Source organism: Tamandua tetradactyla, chromosome 11 (genome assembly GCF_023851605.1).
Source record: "Tamandua tetradactyla isolate mTamTet1 chromosome 11, mTamTet1.pri, whole genome shotgun sequence".
Taxonomy (NCBI): domain Eukaryota; kingdom Metazoa; phylum Chordata; class Mammalia; order Pilosa; family Myrmecophagidae; genus Tamandua; species Tamandua tetradactyla.
In genome coordinates, this window is record NC_135337.1 from 19000359 (window position 1) to 19023696 (window position 23338).

The window sequence follows — 23338 nt, forward strand, 5'->3', positions numbered from 1 at the left end:
AAAACTTTGCATATAAAGCAATAGTGTTTCCTGAATAAAAGTATAAAGAATACAAGTCACATGACTCCTAAAATGCATGATTGAATAGCTTGGAGCCACAACTTCTGGAACATATTATTTCCATAATATGTGGAATTTTATGAAATGATCACACCAGTCTGTGTGACTTTTAATGCCAGGTGATCATGATATTTCAGTTGCTCAGAGCAGTACTTAGTAGTAGAGATCATGATTTTTTCCCTACTGCCATTTCACTTGCAGTGTAAAATAAAGAAATGAAAACACTGTCTGCTGAAAATAAAATTCAAGTTCAGGTCTATTTGAGTTTAAAATATTTTCCCTAAATGTCTTTATTAAAATATATTAATATCAGAAATATACCTTGTTTGCCCATTATCAGTAACTCTTGTTATATCACTGTAAGTGCTTTCTAGATATTAATTCTCTCAATACTCATAACACTCTATGAGACAGATAATAGTATCATTCCAAGTTTAGCAGATGAGAAAACTTTGGCCAATAGAAGTTAAACTAATGTAATATAATGTGATAATGTAAGCCAGATATCTGGGTCCAAAGTTTGGACTATGATACATATTTCTGGCACATATTACATTGTAATTCTATGTCAGAGAGGAGAAGATCTGAGTTCTAAGAAAGGTGACATACAAACAAACCACAAGGAGGAAGAAAAGTCAAGCTCTCAAGAGAATGTTTAGAAAAATTACACGGAGTGTGGGCATTTTGCAGGCTCTTAAGGAAGATGGTGGCTTGGGGAGTTCTGCCCTCCAGAAAAGTCAGCAAATAGCCAGGAACTGTTTGATACAAATGTTTGGGGGACTTGAGAGACCAGACACATTGTACACCAGCCAGGAATGAGCAGAAGAGTGAGACTGATAAATCACGGCAAAGAACCATAAGTTAATTGTTCCACCTGTGGAGGCCAGTGCCCCTCCCCTACTGGTATGGCTGGCTCAGGAGAGTCACTCTCTGATAGGACACAGAAGACCCCTCTCCTAGGAGCGAGAGAAGTAAAATTCGACCCGGCAACAGCTGCAGATTTTGATTAATGAGCAGACTGCTGGATACTAGCTCTGAGCACAGATAAATTTACAATGTAACCAAGAAATAAACCAGGAGTTCTATTTTAGTTCTGCTACTAGCAGGAAGTAAACAGAACTAATGGAAAGACAGAGGCTTCTGGAATGGCTGAGCTCTGTTTGTCATTTAGAGAATTCAGACCCCAGGGGCTGGGAAAACAGAAATAGTTTCAACCCACATGCCCCACAGTCTCTGTCTCAGCCATGCCCCTGGTATCAAGGACAGCTGAGAATTAAAGGCACAGTACCACCATAGGTATCAGAGGCTTGGAGAGAGCAGTGGGGGTGAAGAGTGCCATTTGCTGGGCAGGAAAAGAAAAGCAAAGAATCACGAGGCTTTACTGATGTCTAGCTCTCCTTCTTAAGCAACCTTGAAAGTGATCTAAATCCCCTTTATGAATCCTGGACCTGTCTTGTCTGAGAAAAACTAACTGCAGTAGTTCCTCCTGGTGGTCCTTCCTCCCAGAATCAGCCCTTAAGGTAAGAGTCACTAGAGACAATGAAAGCAGTGTAAAAAAACATATACAGGCAAATAAAAACCAAAGAGAGCAGAGGATCCCTGAGGGTGAAGAGTGAAGAGAAAGCTTTTCCTTGGGAGTGAAACAATTGCACAAATACAGCCATCTCAAAAATTATCCCATATATGCAGGGCAATAATCAGATGAATAAGAGCTTAAAAAATTCTGATAAAACACAAGCTATGCTAGAGGTCTAGAATAAGTTGAACGAAGTGTCAAAGTTAGAGCACAAAGACGATTAACAAGAAAACCCTAGGAAAGAGAAATCATTTGACCTCAAAAGAAATTAATCAAGAAAATCAGATACATAGGCACCAGCAAAAATAAAGAAAATCACAAGTCAGACTAAGATGTACAAAGATATAGCCAAAAGGAACAAACTAAAACTTCAGATAAGATATATGAGTTGAAGAAATTAATTATGTTCAAGCAAATCTTCTAAATCAATTAAAGGAGTTGAAGGAAAATATGGCAAAAGAGATGAAGGATATAAAGAAGACACTGTGTGTGGTATTTAGATTCAGTTTGTCAATTTGGCTTGGTGAAGGTGCCTAGTCATATTGCTGTGGAAATGAGCCAATGGCATGTGAACCTCATCTGTTCCTGATTACATCTACAGTCGGCTAGGACATGTGCCTCATGTAGTGAATGATGTTTGATTTAATTGGCTGGTGCTTAAATGAGAGAGCTCAACATAGTACAGCCCAAGCAGCTCAGCATACCTCATCTCAGCACTTATAGCTCAGTCCAGGCCTTTGGAGATGCAGAAAGGAATAACCCCAGGGAAAGTTGTTGGAACCCAGAGGCCTGGAGAGAAGGCCAGCAGAGATCTCCCTGTGCCTTCCCAAGTAAGAAAGAACCTCAGTGAAAGTTAGCTGCCTTTCCTCTGAAGAACTACGTGTTTTTAATGAAATAAATTCCCCTTTATTAAAAGTCAATCCATCTCTGGTGTGTTGCATTCTGGCAGCCAGCAAACTAGAGCACTGGGTGACCATAAAGAAGACTAGGAAGCATGCAAAAAATAACAGAATTTCTGAGAATGAAAGACCCAATAGAAAATATAAAAAATAGAATGGAGGCATACAATAGCAGATTTGAAAAGGCCCAAAGAAAAGATCAGTAAACTAGAGGATAAGACAACTGAAATATTACACAAATAAGAAAAGATAGGGAAAAGAATGGAAAAATTTGAGCAGGGATTCTCATGAAACTGAATAACAGCATGAAGCACATGAATATATGTATCATAGATGTCAAAGAAAGAGCAAAGAAGGGAAAAGAGGTAGGAAGGATAATTGAGTAAATATTCACCAAAATTTTCTCAGCTCTTCTGAAAGACGTTCAATTATGAGTCCAAGAATTGCGATGTGCCCCAAACAGAACAGAGCCAAATAGATGTACTTCAAGACACTGACTAATCAAATTGTAAAATGCCAATGAAAGAGAGAACTATTTAAGTACCAAGAGAAAAGTGATCCATCACATATAAGGATAGCACTATTAGACTAAGTAGAGAACCATGAGGGCAAGAAGGCACTGGTATGATATATTTAAGATACTGGAAAAGGAAAAACTTTCAGCAAAGAATACTGTATCTGGCAAAACTGTCCTTCAAAAATTAGAGGCAGTTTAAAATATTCATAGACCAATAGAAACAGGGAGAATTTAAAAAGGAGTACTACACGCTGACAGGAAAAGACAGGAGAGAGAGGTTTGGATTAGAGTGTAGAAATGAAGATTATCACTAAGGGTAACTAAAAGGTAAAAGAGAGAAATAAGACATTCATTTTTATTACTATTAATCAAAAAATGGTTGAAGGAAGTTCTACCTTTACTGTAAATAACATTGAATGTTAATGGATTAAACTCCCCAATCAAAAGACATAGAGTGCCAGAATGGTTTGAAATAATAGGATCCATCTACATGCTGTCTAGAAGAGACTCACTTTAGACACAAGGACAAAAATAGGTTGAAAGTGAAGAGTTGGGAAAAGATATTCCACACAAACAGCAACCAGAAAAGAGGAGGGTAGCTTTACTAATATCAGACATAATAGAGTTGAAATGTAAAACAATTGAAAGAGACAAAGAAGGACTCTATATAATAATAAAAAGGGGTGATCCATCCAGAAGAAAGAACAATCATGAATATTTATGTACCTAGCCAGGTACATCCCTCAAATAGATGAGGCAAACACTGGCAATACTACAGGGAGAAATAAACACATCTACAGTAAGATCTGGAGACTTCACTATACCAATCTCATCAATGGATGAGACATTTAAACAAAGAATAAATAATGAAAGAAAGTCTTGAATAACATGATGAGTGAACTTGACTTAACAGACATTTACAGAATATTGCACTCCACAACAGCAAGATATACATTCTTCTTGAGTGTTCATGGATTATTCTCCAAAATAGACCACATGTTGGAAGGTCTCCATAAATGTAAAAAGATTAAAAATGCACAAAACACTTTTCTTGAATCATAATAGAATGAAGCTGGAAAGCAATAAAAGGCAGAGGATTGGAAAATCCCCAAATATATAGAACCTAAGCAACACACTCTTAAACAACCAGTGGGTCAAGGAAGAAATTACAAGAGAGGTCAGTAAATATCTTGAGGCAAAATGAAAATGAGAACACAGCATATCAGAACTTATGGGATGCAGCAAAGGGAGTGCTGAGAAGGAAATGTATTGCCTTAAAGAAGAAAGAACAAAAATTGAGGACTTAAGTGCACACTTGGAGGAACTAAAAAAAGAACAAATTTACCCCAAAACAAAGAGAAGGAAGGAAATAACAATGATTAGGGCAGAAATTAATGAAATGCAGAACAAACGAAGTAGAATCAATGAACAAAAGAGAAAGGACACAAATGAATAAAATCAGAAATGGGAAGGAGCACATAACTACTGATCCTACAGAAATAAAAAATAATATGAGGATACTGTGAGCAACTCTATGCCAACAAACTAGACAGACAACTTAGATGAAATGGACAACTTCAGTGAAACACATGAACAACCAACATTGACCCAAGAAGAAACAGAAGACCTCAACAAACAAATCACAAGTAAAGAGATCAAATCAGTCATCAAAAACCTACCAAAAAAGAAAAGTCCAGGACCATATGGTTTCACATGTGAATTCTACCAGGCATTCAAGAAAGAATTAGTACCACTCCTGCTCAAACTCTTCAAAAAAATTGAAGAGGAGAGAAAACTACCTAACTCATTCTATGAAGCCAGCATCACCCAAATACCAAGTCAGATAAACATGCTACAATAAAGGAAAATTACATCCCAATCTTTCTAATGAATACAGACGCAAAAGTTCTTAACAAAATACTTGCAAATAAAATCCAGCTGTACATTAATCATGGCAATGTATGCAAGGATGGTTCAATACAAGAAATTAATTAATATAATACACCACATGTATAGTATGGTCTTGATGAAAACACTTTGAAAGATTGAATAGAAGGAAACTTTCTCAACATAATAACTGGCATATGTGAAAAGCCCACAGCTAAGAATATACTCCATAAGAAAGACTGAAAACTTCCTTTAAGGTCTGGAACAAGACAAGAATGCCCATTGTCACCATTGTTATTCAACATTATGCTGGAAGTTCTAGCTAGAGAAATTAGGCAAGAAAAAAGTAATAACAGGAATCCAAACTGGAAAGGAAGAAGTAACATTTTCACTCTTTGCAGATGATATGATCCTATATGTAGAAAGTCCTGAAAAATCTACAACAAAATTACTAGAGCTAATAAAACGATTTCAGGAAAGTGGAAGGATACACGATCAAGAAAGAAAAAATAGTGGTGTTTCTACACAGTAGTGATAAGTAATCTGAGGAGGAAGTCAAGAAAAAAATTCAATTTACCAGTATCTGCCAAAAGAATCAAAGATTTAAGAATAAATTTAACCAAGTACATAAAGGAACTACACACAGAAAACTACAAGACACTGCTAAAATAAATCAAGGAAGACCTAAATAAATGGAAGGACATACTGCGCTCATGGATTGGTAACAAACAGTGTACATGTATGCAATGGGATATCATGCAGCTGTAAGGCAAAATAAGTCATAATGCATGCAACAGTGTAGATGAACCTTGAGCACATTATTTTGAGTAAAATAAACCAGAAATAAAAGGACAAATACCGCAGGGTCTCACTAACATGAACTAACTATGATGAACAAATTCTGTGAATTAAATATGAGAGCACAGTTATTAGGAGATAGAAACAGGGTACAGATTGGGCAATTGACACTTAAGGAGTACAGAATGTGTTAAAAGATTGTCAAGTTTTAGAAATGAATAGCACAATAATGTGTGATAGTAGCATAATATTGTAAGTATATTGAATAAAGTTGCATGTGAGTATGGTTGAAAGTATAAGGCTAAGGCCATGTATGACACACAAAGAAAGCTAGGGGATAAAAATTGAGATTGTATAACTTAGAAAAACCTAGAGTGAATGATGATGATGGTTAAATGTGCAAATTAAGAATTTTTTACATGAATTAGAACAAATAGATGTCATTATTATAAGGTGTTAATAATGGGATGATATATAGGAAAATATGATTTATGAAAACTAAGACCTATAGTTAAAAGTAACAGTGTAATGTTCTTTCATTAATTGTAACAATGGCACTATATCAAAGCTGAATGTCAGTAATAGGGGGCTATAAGGGAATAGTACGGGATTCTCCACCTCCTCCCAAAGAAAAGGGAATGTTCTCATATTGATTGTGGTGATGAATGCATAAATATGTGATTATACCAGGAGCCACTGATTTTTTGTACACTTAGGGTGGATTATGGTGTGTGAATAAAACTGTTCAAAAAAAATGGGGGGGTTGATAAGGAGTATGGGCTTTTCTTTCTGGAGTAGTGAAATGTTCTAAAATTGATTTTGGTTATGAATGCACAACTATATGATGATATTGGGAGTCATCGATTGTATACTTTAAATAAATTGAATGGTATGTGAATATATCTCAATAAAACTGCATGTAAGGATCCAAATCTCTGGCCCCTCCCCTTCCTCCATTTTTAAAGCAAGTCACATAGCTACTTACATGACATTAAAGGTCAAAGAATGTAACACACACACACCCCGCCCATTAACCAAATCTCACGTGAGTCTGTTGAACCTATTGTAACAAAATTTCATGAGACAGTTGGGTTTTATAAGCCATTCCTGGGCATACCTCTCTCTATCTTTTTTTCTCTCTTGGCTTTGGATGAATGCAAAATTTCGTCTTCCAACTGGCTGCCATTGGGATGATCTTCCTCCTGTCCATAACCCCCTAGTTAAACTCATGGAGAATCTTCAGTCTAGTGTGTTCTTTGCTCTTGGAGTTTTTTTGGCTAGAACATTTGGCAAGCCAGTCAGGAGACCAAATAACTGCCAGCCATAGAGAGCATGAGTCTGGGAAAGGAGGACCTTTTGTGGGTGGTCCTGGGGCACCCAGTTTCCCTGGTGCAGGGAGAGATGCCCCAATTGTCTGTCTGCACTGTAGTCAGTTGGCTATTGTGTGCTGTGCAGCCAGCTATGGCAGGCTGTCTTGAGGAAGACAGGGAAATCTGCAAGTCTGTGGGGACCATTGAAGCAGACAATTTCAGAAAGACAGAGAAATCAGTAGATTTGGAGGATGCTTGTAGATAAGAGTTTAGAAATATTAGCATACTGGTATGCTAGAATAAGAGGGCATATCCTGACTTTCCCTGACTGGGATCCCATAGATAATCTGATGATAAAAAGGAGAAACATGAAAATGTTTGGCAAGCAATGGATGGGGTGATGCCACATTTGCATGCCATGTTTCCAAAGGTTGCCCCTTTTCTAGAAGAAGTTAACACTCAATTCTTTAGTATTCCATTAAATAGGGCCAGTCAATCCATTTATACCCACCTGGGAAGGAAAACAAAGGATTTTCGTTGTGTTCCCACAAGACTATTCACATAGCCTGACCATCTGCTGTGGACTCATATCAAAGGATTTGGCTAAATGGAAAAATGTAAATCTATTTCATTATATTGAGGATGTCATGTTAACTGGCATTTTCCAGAACAAAAAAAAAAGCCTCAGATTTGTTGCTATTTTATTTTATCAGTGGGGATGAACTGTTGATTTATGTTGGACTGTAATGCCCTGTCTTCTCTGTCAAATTCTTGGATACTGTATGGTTAGGAAAGGCAAAGTGTTTGTAGTAATTGATAAGGTACAATTTTTTCCTATGCATACACCAAAACAACTAATGGTTTTCTTGGACTTGTTGGAATATTGGAAACCTTTTATTCATCACTCAGCCCAAATGTTAAAACCTGTGTATGTTTTGATGAGGAAAAACCTTCCCTGTGAATGGGATACTTCCTAGAAGGCTGCTTTTGAAAAAGCCAGATGGGCCATTGCACTGACTCAGGATTTATGGGCGGTAGACATAAATGTGACTTGTGAATTAAATATGGCCTACTCTAATATTGGCATTGGGTGGGGCTTGGACAAAGGCAACAGGCAAGGCAAGTTCCCATTGGCTTTTGGTTATCAGTTCTGGAAGAAGCCAAATTGGCATACAGTCCCTTAGAAAGGCAATGGTATGCTGCCTAAAGTGCTTTATGGCTAGCAGAAGAACTGACTCAGAAATGCCTTGTGAAATTAAGAACAGCCATCTCTATGCAGGGGTGGGTATATACTTATACGCATTTTCAACAATAGCCACTCAAGTGCAGAAATGCATCATATCCTGAGACCAGCTTCCTATGTGCATGAACAATGTTTGCCACTCCCTGCTGATCCTCCTGAGTGGGCCATCTCTCTGTCCACCACTGACGAATGTGGCAGTATACCTGAGTGATAGGAAAAAAGGTACACACTGGGACACAGTGACAAATGAGCGCAGGAAGGAGATTTATTAATGACCACACATGAAGGGAATCTGAAGTTTAGACTCCAGCCTATCTGGGAAGGACAAGGGAAGATCCTTTATAGTGGAGGGACTGAAGTTTTGGCAGGCATGGAAAATTGGTCAGTTTTCATTGGTCAGGTCAAAAGTGGGGGCAAGCAGGAAATTGTGTGGCCTTCATTGGTGGGGTTTAAAATTTAAACATTGTGATAGTTTTGGTGGAGTTGTAATTGCTGGAATTTTGGCAGGCACTAAGCAAGGGAATTTATCACAGGAATGTAGTTGCCTGAGAGCAGATGCTGGGTCAAAGGATTATCATAGAAATGTGGTCTGCAACTGCTGGGTGGAAACATGAGTTAAGGGCTAAATAAATCATGAGAGTGGGGGGATGGGGTTGAGGGTCCTGGGGAATTCGAACATTTCCAGCCTTTTTGTTTTATAGCACATGAGAATGGAAGTGTAGGAGTGAAGTGGATGGGAAAGAAGTTGGGGGCTCAGTCTGTTGAGGCTACTTCCTGCTGTTACAGGGCAGAGTTGAATTCATTCCCATCCATCCCAGTGTCTGGAACTTCTGCTTCACTCTGCAAGGGCTGGTATTGGTATTCTTGCAGCAGCATCATACCTGGTCCTGTGTTAGGGTCTGTATGGTTCTGCGAATAAAGGTATGAGAGCTTAAGGAGGAAAGGACCAAAAATCAAGAGACCTATGATGGTGAGAAAGGTGGGGATGAAGGGGGCAATGAGAGGGAATTGTCTTGAAGAAGAGAGCCATTCACTATTGAGGCTGTTGTTTTGTAGGTTTTTTATTTTTTGGCTGAGTTTAAGATGTTTTTCATGGTGGCCTGAATTTGTCTTGACTGGTTGACATAGAAACAATTGGTTTCCTGAAGAAAAGCACAGGTGCCCCCTTTTTCAGCTGTTAGGAGGTCTAGTACCCTTTGATTTTGAGGAACTATGACTGCTAGGGATTTTATTTGATTTTGGAGTACTGCTATAGCCACTGTGGTTTCTCTGAAGGTTTTTTCTATTTCTTGTGAAAGTTTTTTTGTAATCCTAGGTTGGAACCACAAGAAGTGGCACCTGCAAAACCAGTGTGATAACAAGGGGAACGAAGACTGCCCTTTTGTTGGAGGTGGCTTTGTTGATTAACCAGATAGTAAAAGGTGTGTTTTCTCAGGCCACTTTGATATCAAGGGTGGCATATCCCAGAAAGTATATCCTCTCCATTTTGGGGGAAGGATGAAATAAGCCTTTTTCCCCCACATATCCAATAAACCCTTGGGATGGATTTAACTTTGTCAAAAATTGTCCTGCTTTAAATGTTACTGGGAGATCAGCATTTCTTTTTGAGATGAAAAGATCTGCCCCAAGGTGGAGAAGCCTTGTGCAGCTAGATTGACAGCAGGAATTGGGGATAAGATAGGGTGATGGGCAATTAAGGTTCTGGAGGCTGGCTGTACTTTATGGAAGATGGCTCCTCATTTTGGTGCCCAAAGGAGCTGGAGGGTATCATTGCTTGAGGTTATTTGTTCACTAGTTATGATATTATAGGTCCCCTGATTGGTAAGGAACCTATTGTAAAATATTTAGCTGTGGGCTGGCCATCACAAAAAGCTGTTGTTTCTGCACCAAGCAAGAAGAAGGATTTGGGGTGACTCTCTGTAGAGTGAAGGATAAAATTAGTAGCTCCATCTTGTTGGCTTGGGTCATAGAGGCCATTTAGGCCAGTAGATGTATTGTAATGTGATTCATTTTGATCCCAAAATGTTCTTTTACATTGGGTGAGGGTGCGTTGCCCTGCTTCTCCATTAGACATACTACTAAGAATGCAGAACAGAAAAGAAACTTGGTCAACATTGTTAAGAAGAGTAAAGATGGGTCCTATGGGAGAGATCAAAGAGCTGCCCACTTTGAGAAGTTTGAGCTGATCTTTCCATCCCATGGTGTTCCATTCTAAGGTTTGAGCTATATTGGTGCCCTAGTTGTAGGAATGCTGGTAAGAGCTAGCAAGGGATACTGGGAGTGTAACCCAAGATTGGGGGGTGGTGAGGCAGGTGTTATCCATCCCCAGCTATGAGAACTGACACCGAGCCAGCAAAAGTGAGTGATGTTAAGAAGAGAGATTGTTTTGTTCATGAGGTCATAAGGAGAGGGGGGTATGGGATGTGGTATTATGACATGCGACAAAGTGTGGATTATAAGTCTAAGTGTGCAGTGTCATTTGCACATTTTATCCTGGAGTAAGAGGAGGATAAACATGTAAAAATGGATTTGTAAAGGTGCATAATTTTTCAAATTGCCCTGTAGCTGGAGGTCTAGGATAGAGTTTAAAAGTTGTGTGTGATTAGTAAGAGATGGATGAGAAGTGATATGGCAGAGATAATTTCAAGGAATGAATTAAGGGATGTGTATGAAATATTATTCATGGAGAGCCACCAGTAAAGGAGTTATTATACATAGGGCAGATAAGGGGGCAAATTTCTTCAAAGATTGACAGACGGATGAGAGAGAATATGAAAAGAAAAGCTAGCAGGAAAAGGCTTATTGTGCTAATTTGGACCAGAGATGGAATTTAGAGAGCTAGCTGGGGGAAGTTTCAAGATTTGCAATTTTAGATCTCCTTGTTTTTTGCAGATGTAGTTAGATGATAGGTTATTGTCTATGAGTCTGGTCATTGGTTGCTGTTCCCTAGAGCCGGGGCAGGTTTTAACCTGGAAAATGAACCCAAGATGAAAGGTTAGAAAGTTTTGTTGTGGTTGGGGTTGAAAGGAAAACTAGGAAAGGACCAGACCACTTAGGGGTTAATGATTTGGGATTAAGGGATTTTAAGTAGACCCAGTCTCTTGGGTAGACTGGTGAGGAGGCAGCAGTTTGGGGCTGGATAGGTCTTGGTTTAGGGTTTGACCAAAAATATGTGGGATTTTGGCCTCACTATTTTTAGACTTTGTAGAATTTCAATGCCACAAAATAAATATTTCACAATTTCCATCTATCTTTTCCATTTTTACTCAGTGACTGGCTATGTCTGCTGCAAGTTAATTTATCATGGCCAGGAAGAGAAATCAAGGTAGGTTGGCATTTTTTAGGAGCATTACATTCACTGATAACATCTAAAAGTATTATTTTTTGTTGCTGCTGTTATGTTTTGAATGAGTCTTGGTACACTTCTTCCAAAAAAAATCAAAGTCTTAACATCACCATTTAACTTCAACATTTTTTTCAGTCCATATAACCTTTATGGGTGACCAGATTCAATTCTCTGTATAACCTTTCCACTAACCTCTAAATTTTTCCCTGTAGGCATATACTTACAGAAGACTGCTTGCAGAAGATGAAAAGAAAATATTATGTTTGTTTACTTCATTAGGACAATTCCAAGCGGAAAGGGGTTAATGGAATCAGATTTATAACCTTCCAAAGGCATCCTTAAACCAAGTTCCTGTGCATGATTCTTTTTGTAAGCAAAGCATTGTTCCTACTCTTTCATTAAAATTGAAGAACTTTTGGACTGTCCTTGAAGCAATACCTTGCTTTAGTTACCATAGCTTCTGAATGATGCCATGACACTAACAAGATGACATATCAAGAGTAAGAAAATTCCAGGCAGGCCACGGTGGCTCAGTGGCAAGAATGCTTGCCTGCCTTACCAGAGGACCCAGGTTCGATTCCTGCCTGCCCATGTGAAAAAAAAAAAGTAAGAAAATTCTGACCACTCTTATTCAAGAGAATCCAAAATCCATAGTGATAAAAGATACTGGATTCCATCTAACATACAGATTCTTCTTGGATATGTATCTTGAGCTGTATCACCAGTTTATTTAGATTTATTTTTCTTGATTCACAGTCATCTTTCCCCACTTCTGGGCCATTCCTGAGCCAGAACAAATCCTCAAACTTTAATCTCATTAAAATTTCCCCCCACAGATCTTAAGCCTGTGTATGTATTAACACACTTACTAATGTATAGAGATTCACTTAGTACTCTTCAAAGCTTTTTCCATATAACTGATGTCCCACAAAGTGTGAGGGATTTTATTGTTGTCACTTTAAACTTGGTTTCCCAGGTCAAATATATTTTGTAATATTATTGGTCAGAGAAAGTTTGTTTCTTTTGCTAATTTCAGTTAAGAAATTGCCCAATAGATCAAAACCATTAATATGACCAAAAAAGGGGGGGGGGCGGAGGATTACTTATTCCTTTCCCTAACCACAGAAATCAAACCTTCTGGTACACAAGGCTTAAAATTGTTTAATCATTAATAAAAGGGCATGTTATCATTACCATCAGATTACACATTCTTACATTGTAGCTCTGCTGTAACTCCTCTAACTACTTACATGGTGTGTGGGTTTACCCCAGAAAAAGACGTTGTGTTTTAAATCTGTTCCTCTGGGTATAGATCTATTATAAGTGGGACCTTTGATTAAGTTATTTCGATTAAAATTTGGCCCACCTCATTCAAGGCAGGTCTTAATCCTCTTACTGGAGTCCCTTATAAGATAATAAAGGACACACAGAAAATGCAGAGAAGTGCACAGCAAAAGTTCCAGAGAAATTGAGAGATAAGAACACACTCATAGAATCTGAAAGAGGAAGCCACTGAAGTCAGAATCCGGAAGCAACAAAGCTGGGGAGAGAAGGACCAGGCCATTGCCTTGTGCCTTGTTATCTAACAGAAGAGCCCAAGCTCACCCGTAACTGGTCTTCAGAGAAAGTATCATCCTGTTGATGCTTTAATTTGGGCATTTTCATGACCTTGAATTGTAAACTTGTAATTTAATAAATCCCCATTGCTAAAAGCTAGCTCATTTCTGGTATATTATATTTTATCAACCTCAGCAAATAAAAAATACATATATTTTTAAATCATATAGAAAATGATTTTCCCTACAGGAAGAAAACAAATCATTATTAAGTGTATTTTAAGGGCTGCCTTTCCTAACAAAATAAAGAAGAGGCATTTTGACCAGGGAAAGTTACCATAAAATTATTTAAAATGTTTTAACCAACTTCTGTATTATTGCCCACAAATAGAAATTTAAAATTCCAAAATCACATAATTTATCAATACTTTACTTTTTTTAAACTTCCATTTCTAGTTTTATACAAAACAAAAATTTTATTAAATTTCATATCTGCCCAGTGAAATAATAACTTTTAAACACAAACATGTGTGATTAAAAAATGCAAACAAAAAGCCTTGCTAAAGGAATTAGCTTTTATATTTTCAATGAGTTAAGAGAAATGCAAGAAAGTACTTTAAATAAGGTTAAATTTTCTAGATTGAAAAATATATGCAGAAAATGACTGCAAATATGAAATAAATTACCATGTGAAATTGCCTATTGTATAATAAATAGTTCTTCAAAATTAAACTGTAATAATGAAATTGATGAATATTACTATGGAATATGGTAACTTAGGTCTAATATTTATTCTTGGTGAAGATTTTCTTCATTGAACTGCGCATAGGGAAAATAAGCCTATTTCTTTTAAGAGTATTAAATCATAGAAATTACTCACTGAAGCTATGGTAGAAATTCATGATTAATTAGACTTGGCTGCATATAAATGTTCAATTTAGTGATTTCAATATTTAAGTAGAATGTGGATAGTGGATTTGTTTAAAAAAGAAACGAAGGAAGGAAGGAAGGAAGGAAGGAAGGAAGGAAGGAAGGAAGGAAGGAAAGAAGGAAAGAAGGAAAGGAAGGAAGGAAGGAAGGAAGGAAGGAAGGAAGGAAGGAAGGAAGGAAGGAAGGAAGGAAGGAAGGAAGGAAGAAAGAAAGAAAGAAAGAGACAGAAAGAAAGAAGAAAATCATGAGCAAAAACAGCAAACGTCTTTCACCCTAAGCTGGCGAAATTGATGAAACAACAAAAAACGAAGACGATAATGATAATTTATCCTGCTCTACTCTACCTTGCTCAATGGTCTCTGTGTGTCCTCGGGGTAATTTTGCTCATATCTAACAATAGGGTACGGGGTATGGCTGAGGATGAGAAATTATCACCATGATGATATGAAAAGAGTAAATAGAAGATGATGGACTCTTTTTCAAAATGCTTTACTGAACAACAACATATTCTACTTCTGTAATATTTATTTTTTCCTTAATTGTGATAGGAGGGAGGGAGAGACATGTGCACTCAAAATAACACAAGCTTCTCTGCACTACTGAAGATTGAAAGTCTAGTAGTAACGTCTAGACATCTTCAAAGCTGTGAACCGACAGAGAGAGCAATACATAGCAATTGTCATATCCAGCTGCAATAATAAAAGTGTAAATGCAACTTTAACAGCTTTCTATCAGAGAAAAGCTGCACTGGCTTTTATCTAATGCCAGCCTGCATTCATCTCTGTGACTGTCAGTAAGCTCTGATGCAATTTTTAGAAGCATCAAAATTTAGCTGTCTTTCCCAATGGCTTAGTGATTGCACAGTAATTGATATAAGAATGATTATAATCTTATTAACATTACCTTGTACACAAATGAATTTGCTCCCTGTAACTTTTATTACTTATTAATTTATTCTTTTTTTTCATTTTTTACCTTGGTCATTGATATTGTTCCTGGGCTCTACATTGTTACCAATGATAGGAAACGTGGATAATTATGGAGTATTATTTAAATGTGAAATCCATACTTGACAGGGTACCCATGATCTTGAAAATATTAGCACTGCTATGTAAATAAGTGATCTCAAAAGGAAATACAAGCACAAATTTTTTCTATTAGATAGAGTATAATTGGGAAATAAGAATAAAACCTACATCAAGTATTGAGAGAAAATTAACTTCTATGAGGTGAATGAAATAAAAAGCACTCTATTTATTTTGAAATATTGGCCTCAAATCCTAAATCAGCACTTGCTAGATGTGCGTTTTTGTCAAACCACTAACTCCTTGTGTAAAGTTAGCCATCTACCAAAAAACTGGATACCTGACTTACTTCTTAGTATTAATAGGATGATCAGTTGAGGACAAGAAAGCAAAGTCACTTCAAATCCTAAATAAATATGTACTCCAAGTTGCTATGAAATTTGATTAATGCTTTTGATGAATCAGTTGTATTGTTTTCTTGTACAAAATGGTCTAAGATACATTCAGAAAATTGATATGACAAGTGAGATATATTTATACCTTTAGCCCAGAGAATGTCTCAATAAATCAAATGATAAATGTGGAATGATGGGGTCTATTCCAGTGTGACAACAATTTCCTCTACTCTATTGATTTTTAAAGCAATGTACTGCTCTTTAGGTAAATAATTGAGTTGACACTTTGGAATCAACTTCGCACATCATAAAAATATTAAAGTACTAAGATCATGAGGGCAGTGAGTCAGCTGGAGTAATTCATTTTCATGTAAAAAGACAATTTTTTAAATTTTTATTTTTTTAAAAATCCTAATCTCTACACAAAAGTGTAAGGGCAGTGAGACTAAGATGAAGGTTACATGTCATTTTATTAAGGCTATTTTAACCATTTAAAGAAATTATCAAATCTTTAAATTGATTTAACATTAAGATCCCTTATCAATATAGAAAGATGCATTTTTAAACATTACTCAAAATAGCATATGCAAATGCCATTTTAAACAAATTCCAGAACCTCGTATTTGATATACTTCTCTTAATCATGATGAAGAAAAAACAATTTCAGAAGGGAAAACCTGGTAATCTTGTAGAAAGTAAATTCTTGAATACAATACTTATTAGTTAGGGTTCTCTAGAGAAAGAGAATTAACAGGGAGCACTCGCTAATATAAAATTTATAAAAGTGTCTCAAGTGACCGCGGGAATCCAAAATCTGCAGGGCAGGCTGTGAAGCCGACGATTCCGATGGAGGGTCTGGACGAACTTGCCAGCCAAAGTAAGAAGGGAGCCTGTCTCTTCTGAATCTGATCAGATTAAGCATCACTCATTGCAGAAGACACTCCCCTTTGGCTGATTACAAATGAAATCAGCTGTGGATGTAGCTGACATGATTATGATTTAATTCTATGAAATATCTTCATTGCAACAGGCCAGCACTTGCCCAACCAGACAAACAGGTACCACCACTTGGCCAAGTTGACACATGAACCTAACCTTGACACCATATAATAAAATAAAACAAGGCAGTGTCAGATCTAATATTTTCTTTATACAATTAACCTCCAGTGTTGATATTTTATGCTTTTGCTCATGGCTATTACTTGATGTTGTATATTTGCTCATTTAACTTTTATTTTCAATGTGCTTATTGATATGTAAACAATAATCTCCCATAGATAATTAATAAAATTATTTAAAATTATGGTTTGTTTTGTATAATAGCTAAGATGAAATGAATGTTTAGGGGTTTTAATAAGAATTTGCGGAAGTGCTTTGTGAGAGCACGTTTAGTTCTGAAGAATTTATAAGCAATGGCAAATTTTCTCACTTTAGCTGAATACATGTTATCTGAATCACATCAGCTATACCCTGAACAGTATTAAAGGTATCATTTTCTTATAAATAGAAATGAAGAAGAGAAACCTGAATAAATAGATATTTATTGTGAAATTCTTAGAATGTAAACTGAATACTGATTTTTTCCTCAGTGTTTATTTATTATTAATTAGAAATAGTAAGACTTTTTTCCCAATAGTCTAAATTGTGAATGGAAGTATTTTATCAAACAGTGATTGATCTGTCTTTGGCATGTAACATTGAGTACCTGACCATATAAAAAATAATCGTAGTTAGGACTTCTGCTGAAGTGAGTAGAGTAGGGAGCCCCAGCACGCAATCTTTCCACCAAAACAACCGTTAAAGAGCAAAAACTGTCTGAAACTGAAACAATGATTTTGAAACTCCAGAGGTAAGAAGAAAACTGAACAGCGTCCAGGAAGGAGCAGGAGAAAAAAGCTGATTAACTATGGTAAAGTGCAGTAAATTGCTGCCTTAAGCTCAACATTGCCCCTGGGGAACTTCCCACACATGCATGGGGGGGCAGCCAGTCCTGGCTTTCTGAGATGCAAAGTCACAAAGAGGCACCTTCCTGGCACCAGGGACGGGGGTGAAGATCATCCAGCACTTAATAGTTTTAGCCACTTACCCGTTTTGTTTTGTTTTTTTTACAAAAAATGAAGAATGGTATAGAATTATTTCAGTTCTTAAAATCAGACATGATACGGGATCAAGACTCATGGTTCAAAGACTATTATAGTTCTTCCACCAGGATTTGTAGTAGCATACTGAAATTTTAAAAGCTTAAATGGAGTAATAATATGCTGTTTGGGCTGACACTACACCTAAAAATTAAGTGCTAAGGATGCTTAATTTAGCAGGATTTTCTGTGGCACCAAGAATTTTTTTTTAAGCGGTAAATAAAAACCTACTTTATTCTGTTAGTTTTGAAATTTAATGCGCACTTTAAGATTTCGTTTACTATTAGGTTAACAGGTAAGAATTACTTTGAAGCGTTATGATCTAATTTAATTCATAAAGAAAGAAATGGCGAGCAAATTTATTCTACATTGATTCTCTACCCTCTCAAGCTTCTACCCTTAATTCTTTGACCCCCTTTTTTAGGAAAAACAAAGACATGTACACCAGCAGTCTATTTTCCTTACCCCAAACCTCAGGAAAGAGTCTCAATACAAGTCATGATGCTAGAACATATTAAAGTACCTATGCAAATATTGTGATATTGATGTTAAATCATAGGGAACCAAATATTTCCATACTTGTTGATTTGTGTGAAATGCCATATCTTTTAAAGTGCTTATCTTCAATTTGTTCAACATACAAATTCTTATTTAGATAGAAACATTGAAGCAGGCATTTGTTCAACTAGGTTAAATATTGGAAGCATAACATTGTGGCACATTGAAAAGAAAATATAAGCCCTGTGGTCATTTAGTCAATACAGTAGATGTAGAGGTATTAGGTGCTGAAAGATGTTTATATTGTATCTACTCCCTAGAATGTTCTTTATTCCATGTTACTGGCTAGCTTTTACTCACCATTCAGTTCTGAGACTAAATGTGTACTCTGAAGAAAGTTTTCCTGGTTCCTTATATCCTCTTTTTGTTTACAACACATTACAATTTGTAATGATACAGTGATTTTTGCAGGTATTTTTTCTGCCTTCATTCTAAATTGTGAGTACCATCAGGTCAATTTAGTCTACATTTGTTCCCCACAGATTACTCATGTGCCTTATAAACAAAGCCATGCACATTATAAACAGGCAATAACTGTTTTAAATAAATAATTGGAGTCATTTCAGCTATTTGCAAATATGTGAAAGGTCTTAACTAGTATCTCAAGAGTCTGAGCTACCTCTGATTATAACTAGATATGAATGCCAACTTCATTGGGTTATCTGTGAAATGTGTAGAACATTTTAATATTAGAATAGGATGTCTTTTTCCTTGTGAGAGATAAAGGTTGACCCAAGATGTGAGGATGTGACCAGCATATCCCTCAGAACAGCTGATTTTTCTTTTATTAGACGTACCAGACCAAACAGAATGTGTCCTTCAAATGCACTGTGAAAACAATCCCAGGGAGAACAGTGTCATTTTCATTTAACCTTTGGTTCTATTCTTTTTATCCCTGGAAAGAGGAATATTTGAGATTGTAGAAGGTAAAGAATGTACATGTTTTTCCTCTACTCAAAGAGTCTTTTTTAATGCAATGTTATCAAAATATATTCACATATCATATAATCAGTCAAAGTGTATATTCAATGGTTCAGAGTATCATCATTTGATGTGCATTCATCACCACAATCAATTTTTGAATATTTCCATTACTCCGAAAAAAACACATAAAAATGAAAAGAACATTCGAAACATTTCAGATCCCTTATTTCCCCCATTATCTATTTATATTTTTTTGTCAATTTTTTACTTATTTGTCCATTCACTGGATAAAGGGAGTGTCAGTCTACAAGGTTTTCACAATCACATGGTGTTCTGGTTTGCTAGCTGCCAGAATGCATCACACCAGAAATGGATTGGCTTTTAATAAAAGGGGATTTATTTTGTCAGTTTTTCAGAGGAAAGGCAGCTAACTTTCCACTGAGGTTCTTTCTTACGTGGAAGGCACAGGATGGTCTCTGCTGGTCTTCTCTCCAGGCCCCTGGGTTCCAACACCTTTCCCTGGGGTGAATTCTTTCAGCATCTCCAAAGGCCTGGGCTGAGCTGCGAGTGCTGAGATGAGGAATGCCGAGCTGCTCAGGCTATGCTATGTTGTGCTCTCTCATTTAAGCACCAGCCAATTAAGTCAAACATCACTCATTGCAGCAGACACGCCTCCTAGCCGACTGCAGATGTAATTGGCCACAGATGAGGTTCACGTACCATTGGCTTGTGTCCGCAGCAACAGAACTAGGTATGCTCACCTGGCCAAGTAGAGAACTGAATCTAACTAACACACATGGTCAAACTGTAAAAGCTCTTTAGTTATACAATTGTCTTCAAGAATCAAGACTACTGAGATTCAAAAATTTCAAGTATTTCCTTCTAGCGATTCTAATCCTCTAAAAACTAAAACCTAATAATGCATAAGAATAACCTCCAGAATGACCTCTCGACTACTTGAAATTTCTCAGCCAGTGAAACTTTATTTTGTTGTCTTTCTCTTCCCAATTTGGGTCAAGAAGGCTATCTCAATCCCATGATGCCAGGCCCAGGTCATCTCCAGGAGTCGTGGCCCACATTCAAAGGGTAATTTTTTCATTTCCTGAAATAGAAGGCTTTAACAGAACTTCCTAGAACATCATGTCAGTATTCAAAACCAGCAAACTTATACCAGCTGTACTACTTTGACTCTAATGTAACAAAAAATCTGTTCTGCTTGACAAATTACACTGTTGCAAACAATATTATAATTAGGTTTGAAAGCACATACATTTGAATCATATTTGGGAAAAAGCTAAGTATATTAATTACAGTACATTAAAATTCTAAGTTCATCATCATTTATTTTTTTTTCACTTGATGCCAGAATGGAAGGAGTCCAATCCATTGGTGAGATGAATCTGTCATGTACTAATCTATGATGCTGAACGTATTCAAAGTTAAGGACCTAAATGTGTTATAAAACATAATTACTTAAGAGTTAAAATCTTAAGCAAGACTGAATCTAAATTAAAATTGTCAGGGATGGTATGTAGAGAACACAATCATGTATAATCCATATTAAGAAGCCTTGTTTTTAAGTCATGCAAAATTTAAAAACTCACAAAATTATATAATCCATGTTGACTACTGTAGTTTAACCTCTCAATTAATTTTAAGCACTGAAAGACTTGCCCATTTTCAGTTCTCTAAACTTCTTCATTTTATATTAGCTTTTATATTAGGTGGCAGAAGTCACAATAATGTGTCACCTGAATTTTCTATCCAATTATGTACACAAATGCATGGAATCAAGCAAAAACAATGAGTACTTGATGGCACTTATTTACTTTTATTAAACTAATTAATGAAATCACCTACAATGCTGTTGTGACATAAACTGCAAATAAGAAACTATCAATCATTTAAACATAATAATGATGAGAGCACATTTTTGGTTGATTTCATCCAAGACTATAATCTTAGATTTTAGAGCGCAATTTGTCTTTACTTAAAGAATAAATCATTGTTTTTCAAAAGTAATCATGGAAGTCTTCCTTTTGTAACATGATGAAGACAAGTGGAGTTAAAATTGACAATAATAACGACTACTTCAGCATCAGAAAACAGTTCTGAAGTAAAACCCTCAATTTCAGCTAAATTTTTCAGTTTTGAAAATTGCTTTCTATATGCAGGCAGAGGTTACGGGACAAATTAAACCTGTTCTGCCCTTCTTAGCTGAATGCACCACCATATGAAAAATAAATACATTTTTAAAAGCTCTGACACAAGAACTTCATTACTTTTCTTTAATACCCATAGCTTAATTTATCCTGGAGTGATTATAGCTCCATGATCAGCTAATTAGGAATATTCATTATCATCTTCATAGGTTGTTTGTAGAGTATTATGTCTGAGTGGTTTAATATAAGCTGCTTTATGAGCATTCTCTTGCAAGTAACTCACAAACAGGATCAGAAGACGAAATAAATGTCATTTCATGGCCATGAAAATCACTTTCTGTAACCAGAGTTACTAGGCAGAGTAAAGTCAAAAAATATAAAAAAGTTTAATCTTCAAAAACACATCAGCTATATTAATGAATAATTTTGTTTTCCCAGGTAGTTCTTCTCCATGCATGTGTTTTTTTTTCAAACATTAAAATCTCTCAAAGTATTATATTTCTATGTAAAGTAAATCAAGCAATGAATTATGTTATGAAAGAACGTGTGCTGAGCATTAGATTAATTAGTTTGATAATTTTAGTCAGCATATGACAAGTATGCAACTTTAGGCAAAATGCCTAATAATTCTGAGCTCAATAATCTCATTTTAAATGGGTGAAATTGTCTTTTCTATATCTCAGTATGGCCAGTTTTAAATTTCAAAGAGAAAATTATTTAGAACACAGTTTGTAAATGCTTTTAATTTATAATCCATCACTGACTTTCACTCTAAAGTTCAGGCTGTTGTTATTACATATAAAATAACGAATATACATTTACCTACTAGCATGGTTGGTGCTATCTTAGAAGATTCCTAGAGTCTGTTTAAAGCTTACTCTGACATGAACATTGCTAAAAAGTTTTGGTAAAAATAAGATCAGAGAGAATGATAAGCACATGAACATTAATTTTGACTTGGGGTTTCAAATCAGTTTTTATAAATGAAGGAAATATTTTGAAACTCAAGACATGGTCTCCATGGTCAGTCTCTCTTCTCATATGGTGGCCAGTTTCAGTTCATTCTCACATTAAACACACACACACACAGAGCACTTTGAAGCACCTTATAGAAAGCATAGATATTACTAAAGATTTTCTGAATATCAAAATATTCTAAAATGTTTATAAAGCTCTCCAGTCTTTTCCTCAATGGCTCTCTCCCTACATCCTCCAACCAGGGTTATGGCAACATTATGGCAATATTTTCCTCAACCAGGATGGTCCACTGTGTGGTAAACCCACCATCTTCTCATAGTGTTTAGTGTTATTTTAGCTTCTCCGATTTGCATTTTCTTCTCGGAATAAAAACGTTATTGTCACAAACACTAGTTTTTGGAGCTATCCACCCTAAAAGTCAGAGAGAGTTGTCAATAACATATTTTTAGAGGTTTTGGATGAAGCTGACAGACAGAGCATATGCAGCTTCCTTCTTGCCTAGCACACATTCATAGAAATAGCAGAAATGAAAGTAGCCAAAACAATGTTAATGCCAGTCAAAATAGAACCAAAAGGTGAAAAGCATCAAAACAATGGAGAAGCAACAGGAATTCTTGTTCATTGCTAGCGAGACTGTAAAAAGGCACTGGCAATTTGAAGGACAGTCTGGCAGTTTCTTACAAAGATAAAACTAGTTTTTTCATACAATTCAGCAATAATAACTCTCTTTGGTATTTACCAATATGTGCTGAAAACTTACATCCACACAAAACCTGCATAAAAATGTCTAAAAACATCCCTTTATTCATTATTGACGAATGTGGCAGCAACCAAAATGTTCTTCAATAGGTGAATGTATAGACAGACTTCAGAACAGCCACACAGTGGACAGTAATTCAGCAATAAAAATGACCTATCAAGCTATGAAAAGAATGGAGGAAACTTAAACATTATTATTAAGTGAAAAAAGCTAGTATGAAAAGTCTATATATACTATATGAGTCTAATTATAGGGCAATCTAGAAAAGGCAGAACT

At 36.2% G+C, this 23338-nt stretch overlaps 1 protein-coding gene across 8 annotated transcripts in view; it reads left to right on the plus strand.

Moving 5' to 3' along the window:
* Window positions 1–23338, plus strand: part of LOC143649415 (uncharacterized) — a 135636-nt gene that overhangs the window by 29945 nt on the left and 82353 nt on the right. For 3 of the 8 annotated variants that reach the window (XR_013158981.1, XR_013158982.1, XM_077119477.1), the window contains 2 exons: window positions 11561–11615; window positions 11849–12052. The exons of 3 other annotated variants lie outside the window; for them this stretch is intronic. Coding sequence is in view for 1 of the 5 variants with exons in the window: in XM_077119477.1 (XP_076975592.1) it covers window positions 11561–11615; window positions 11849–11941 (148 nt within the window). In the remaining 4 variants the exon portion in view is untranslated. Of the gene's footprint in view, window positions 1–9605; window positions 9712–10703; window positions 10828–11560; window positions 11616–11848; window positions 12053–23338 lie in introns of those variants that run through there. 2 more of the 8 variants (XR_013158983.1, XR_013158977.1) reach the window with 2 other exon arrangements.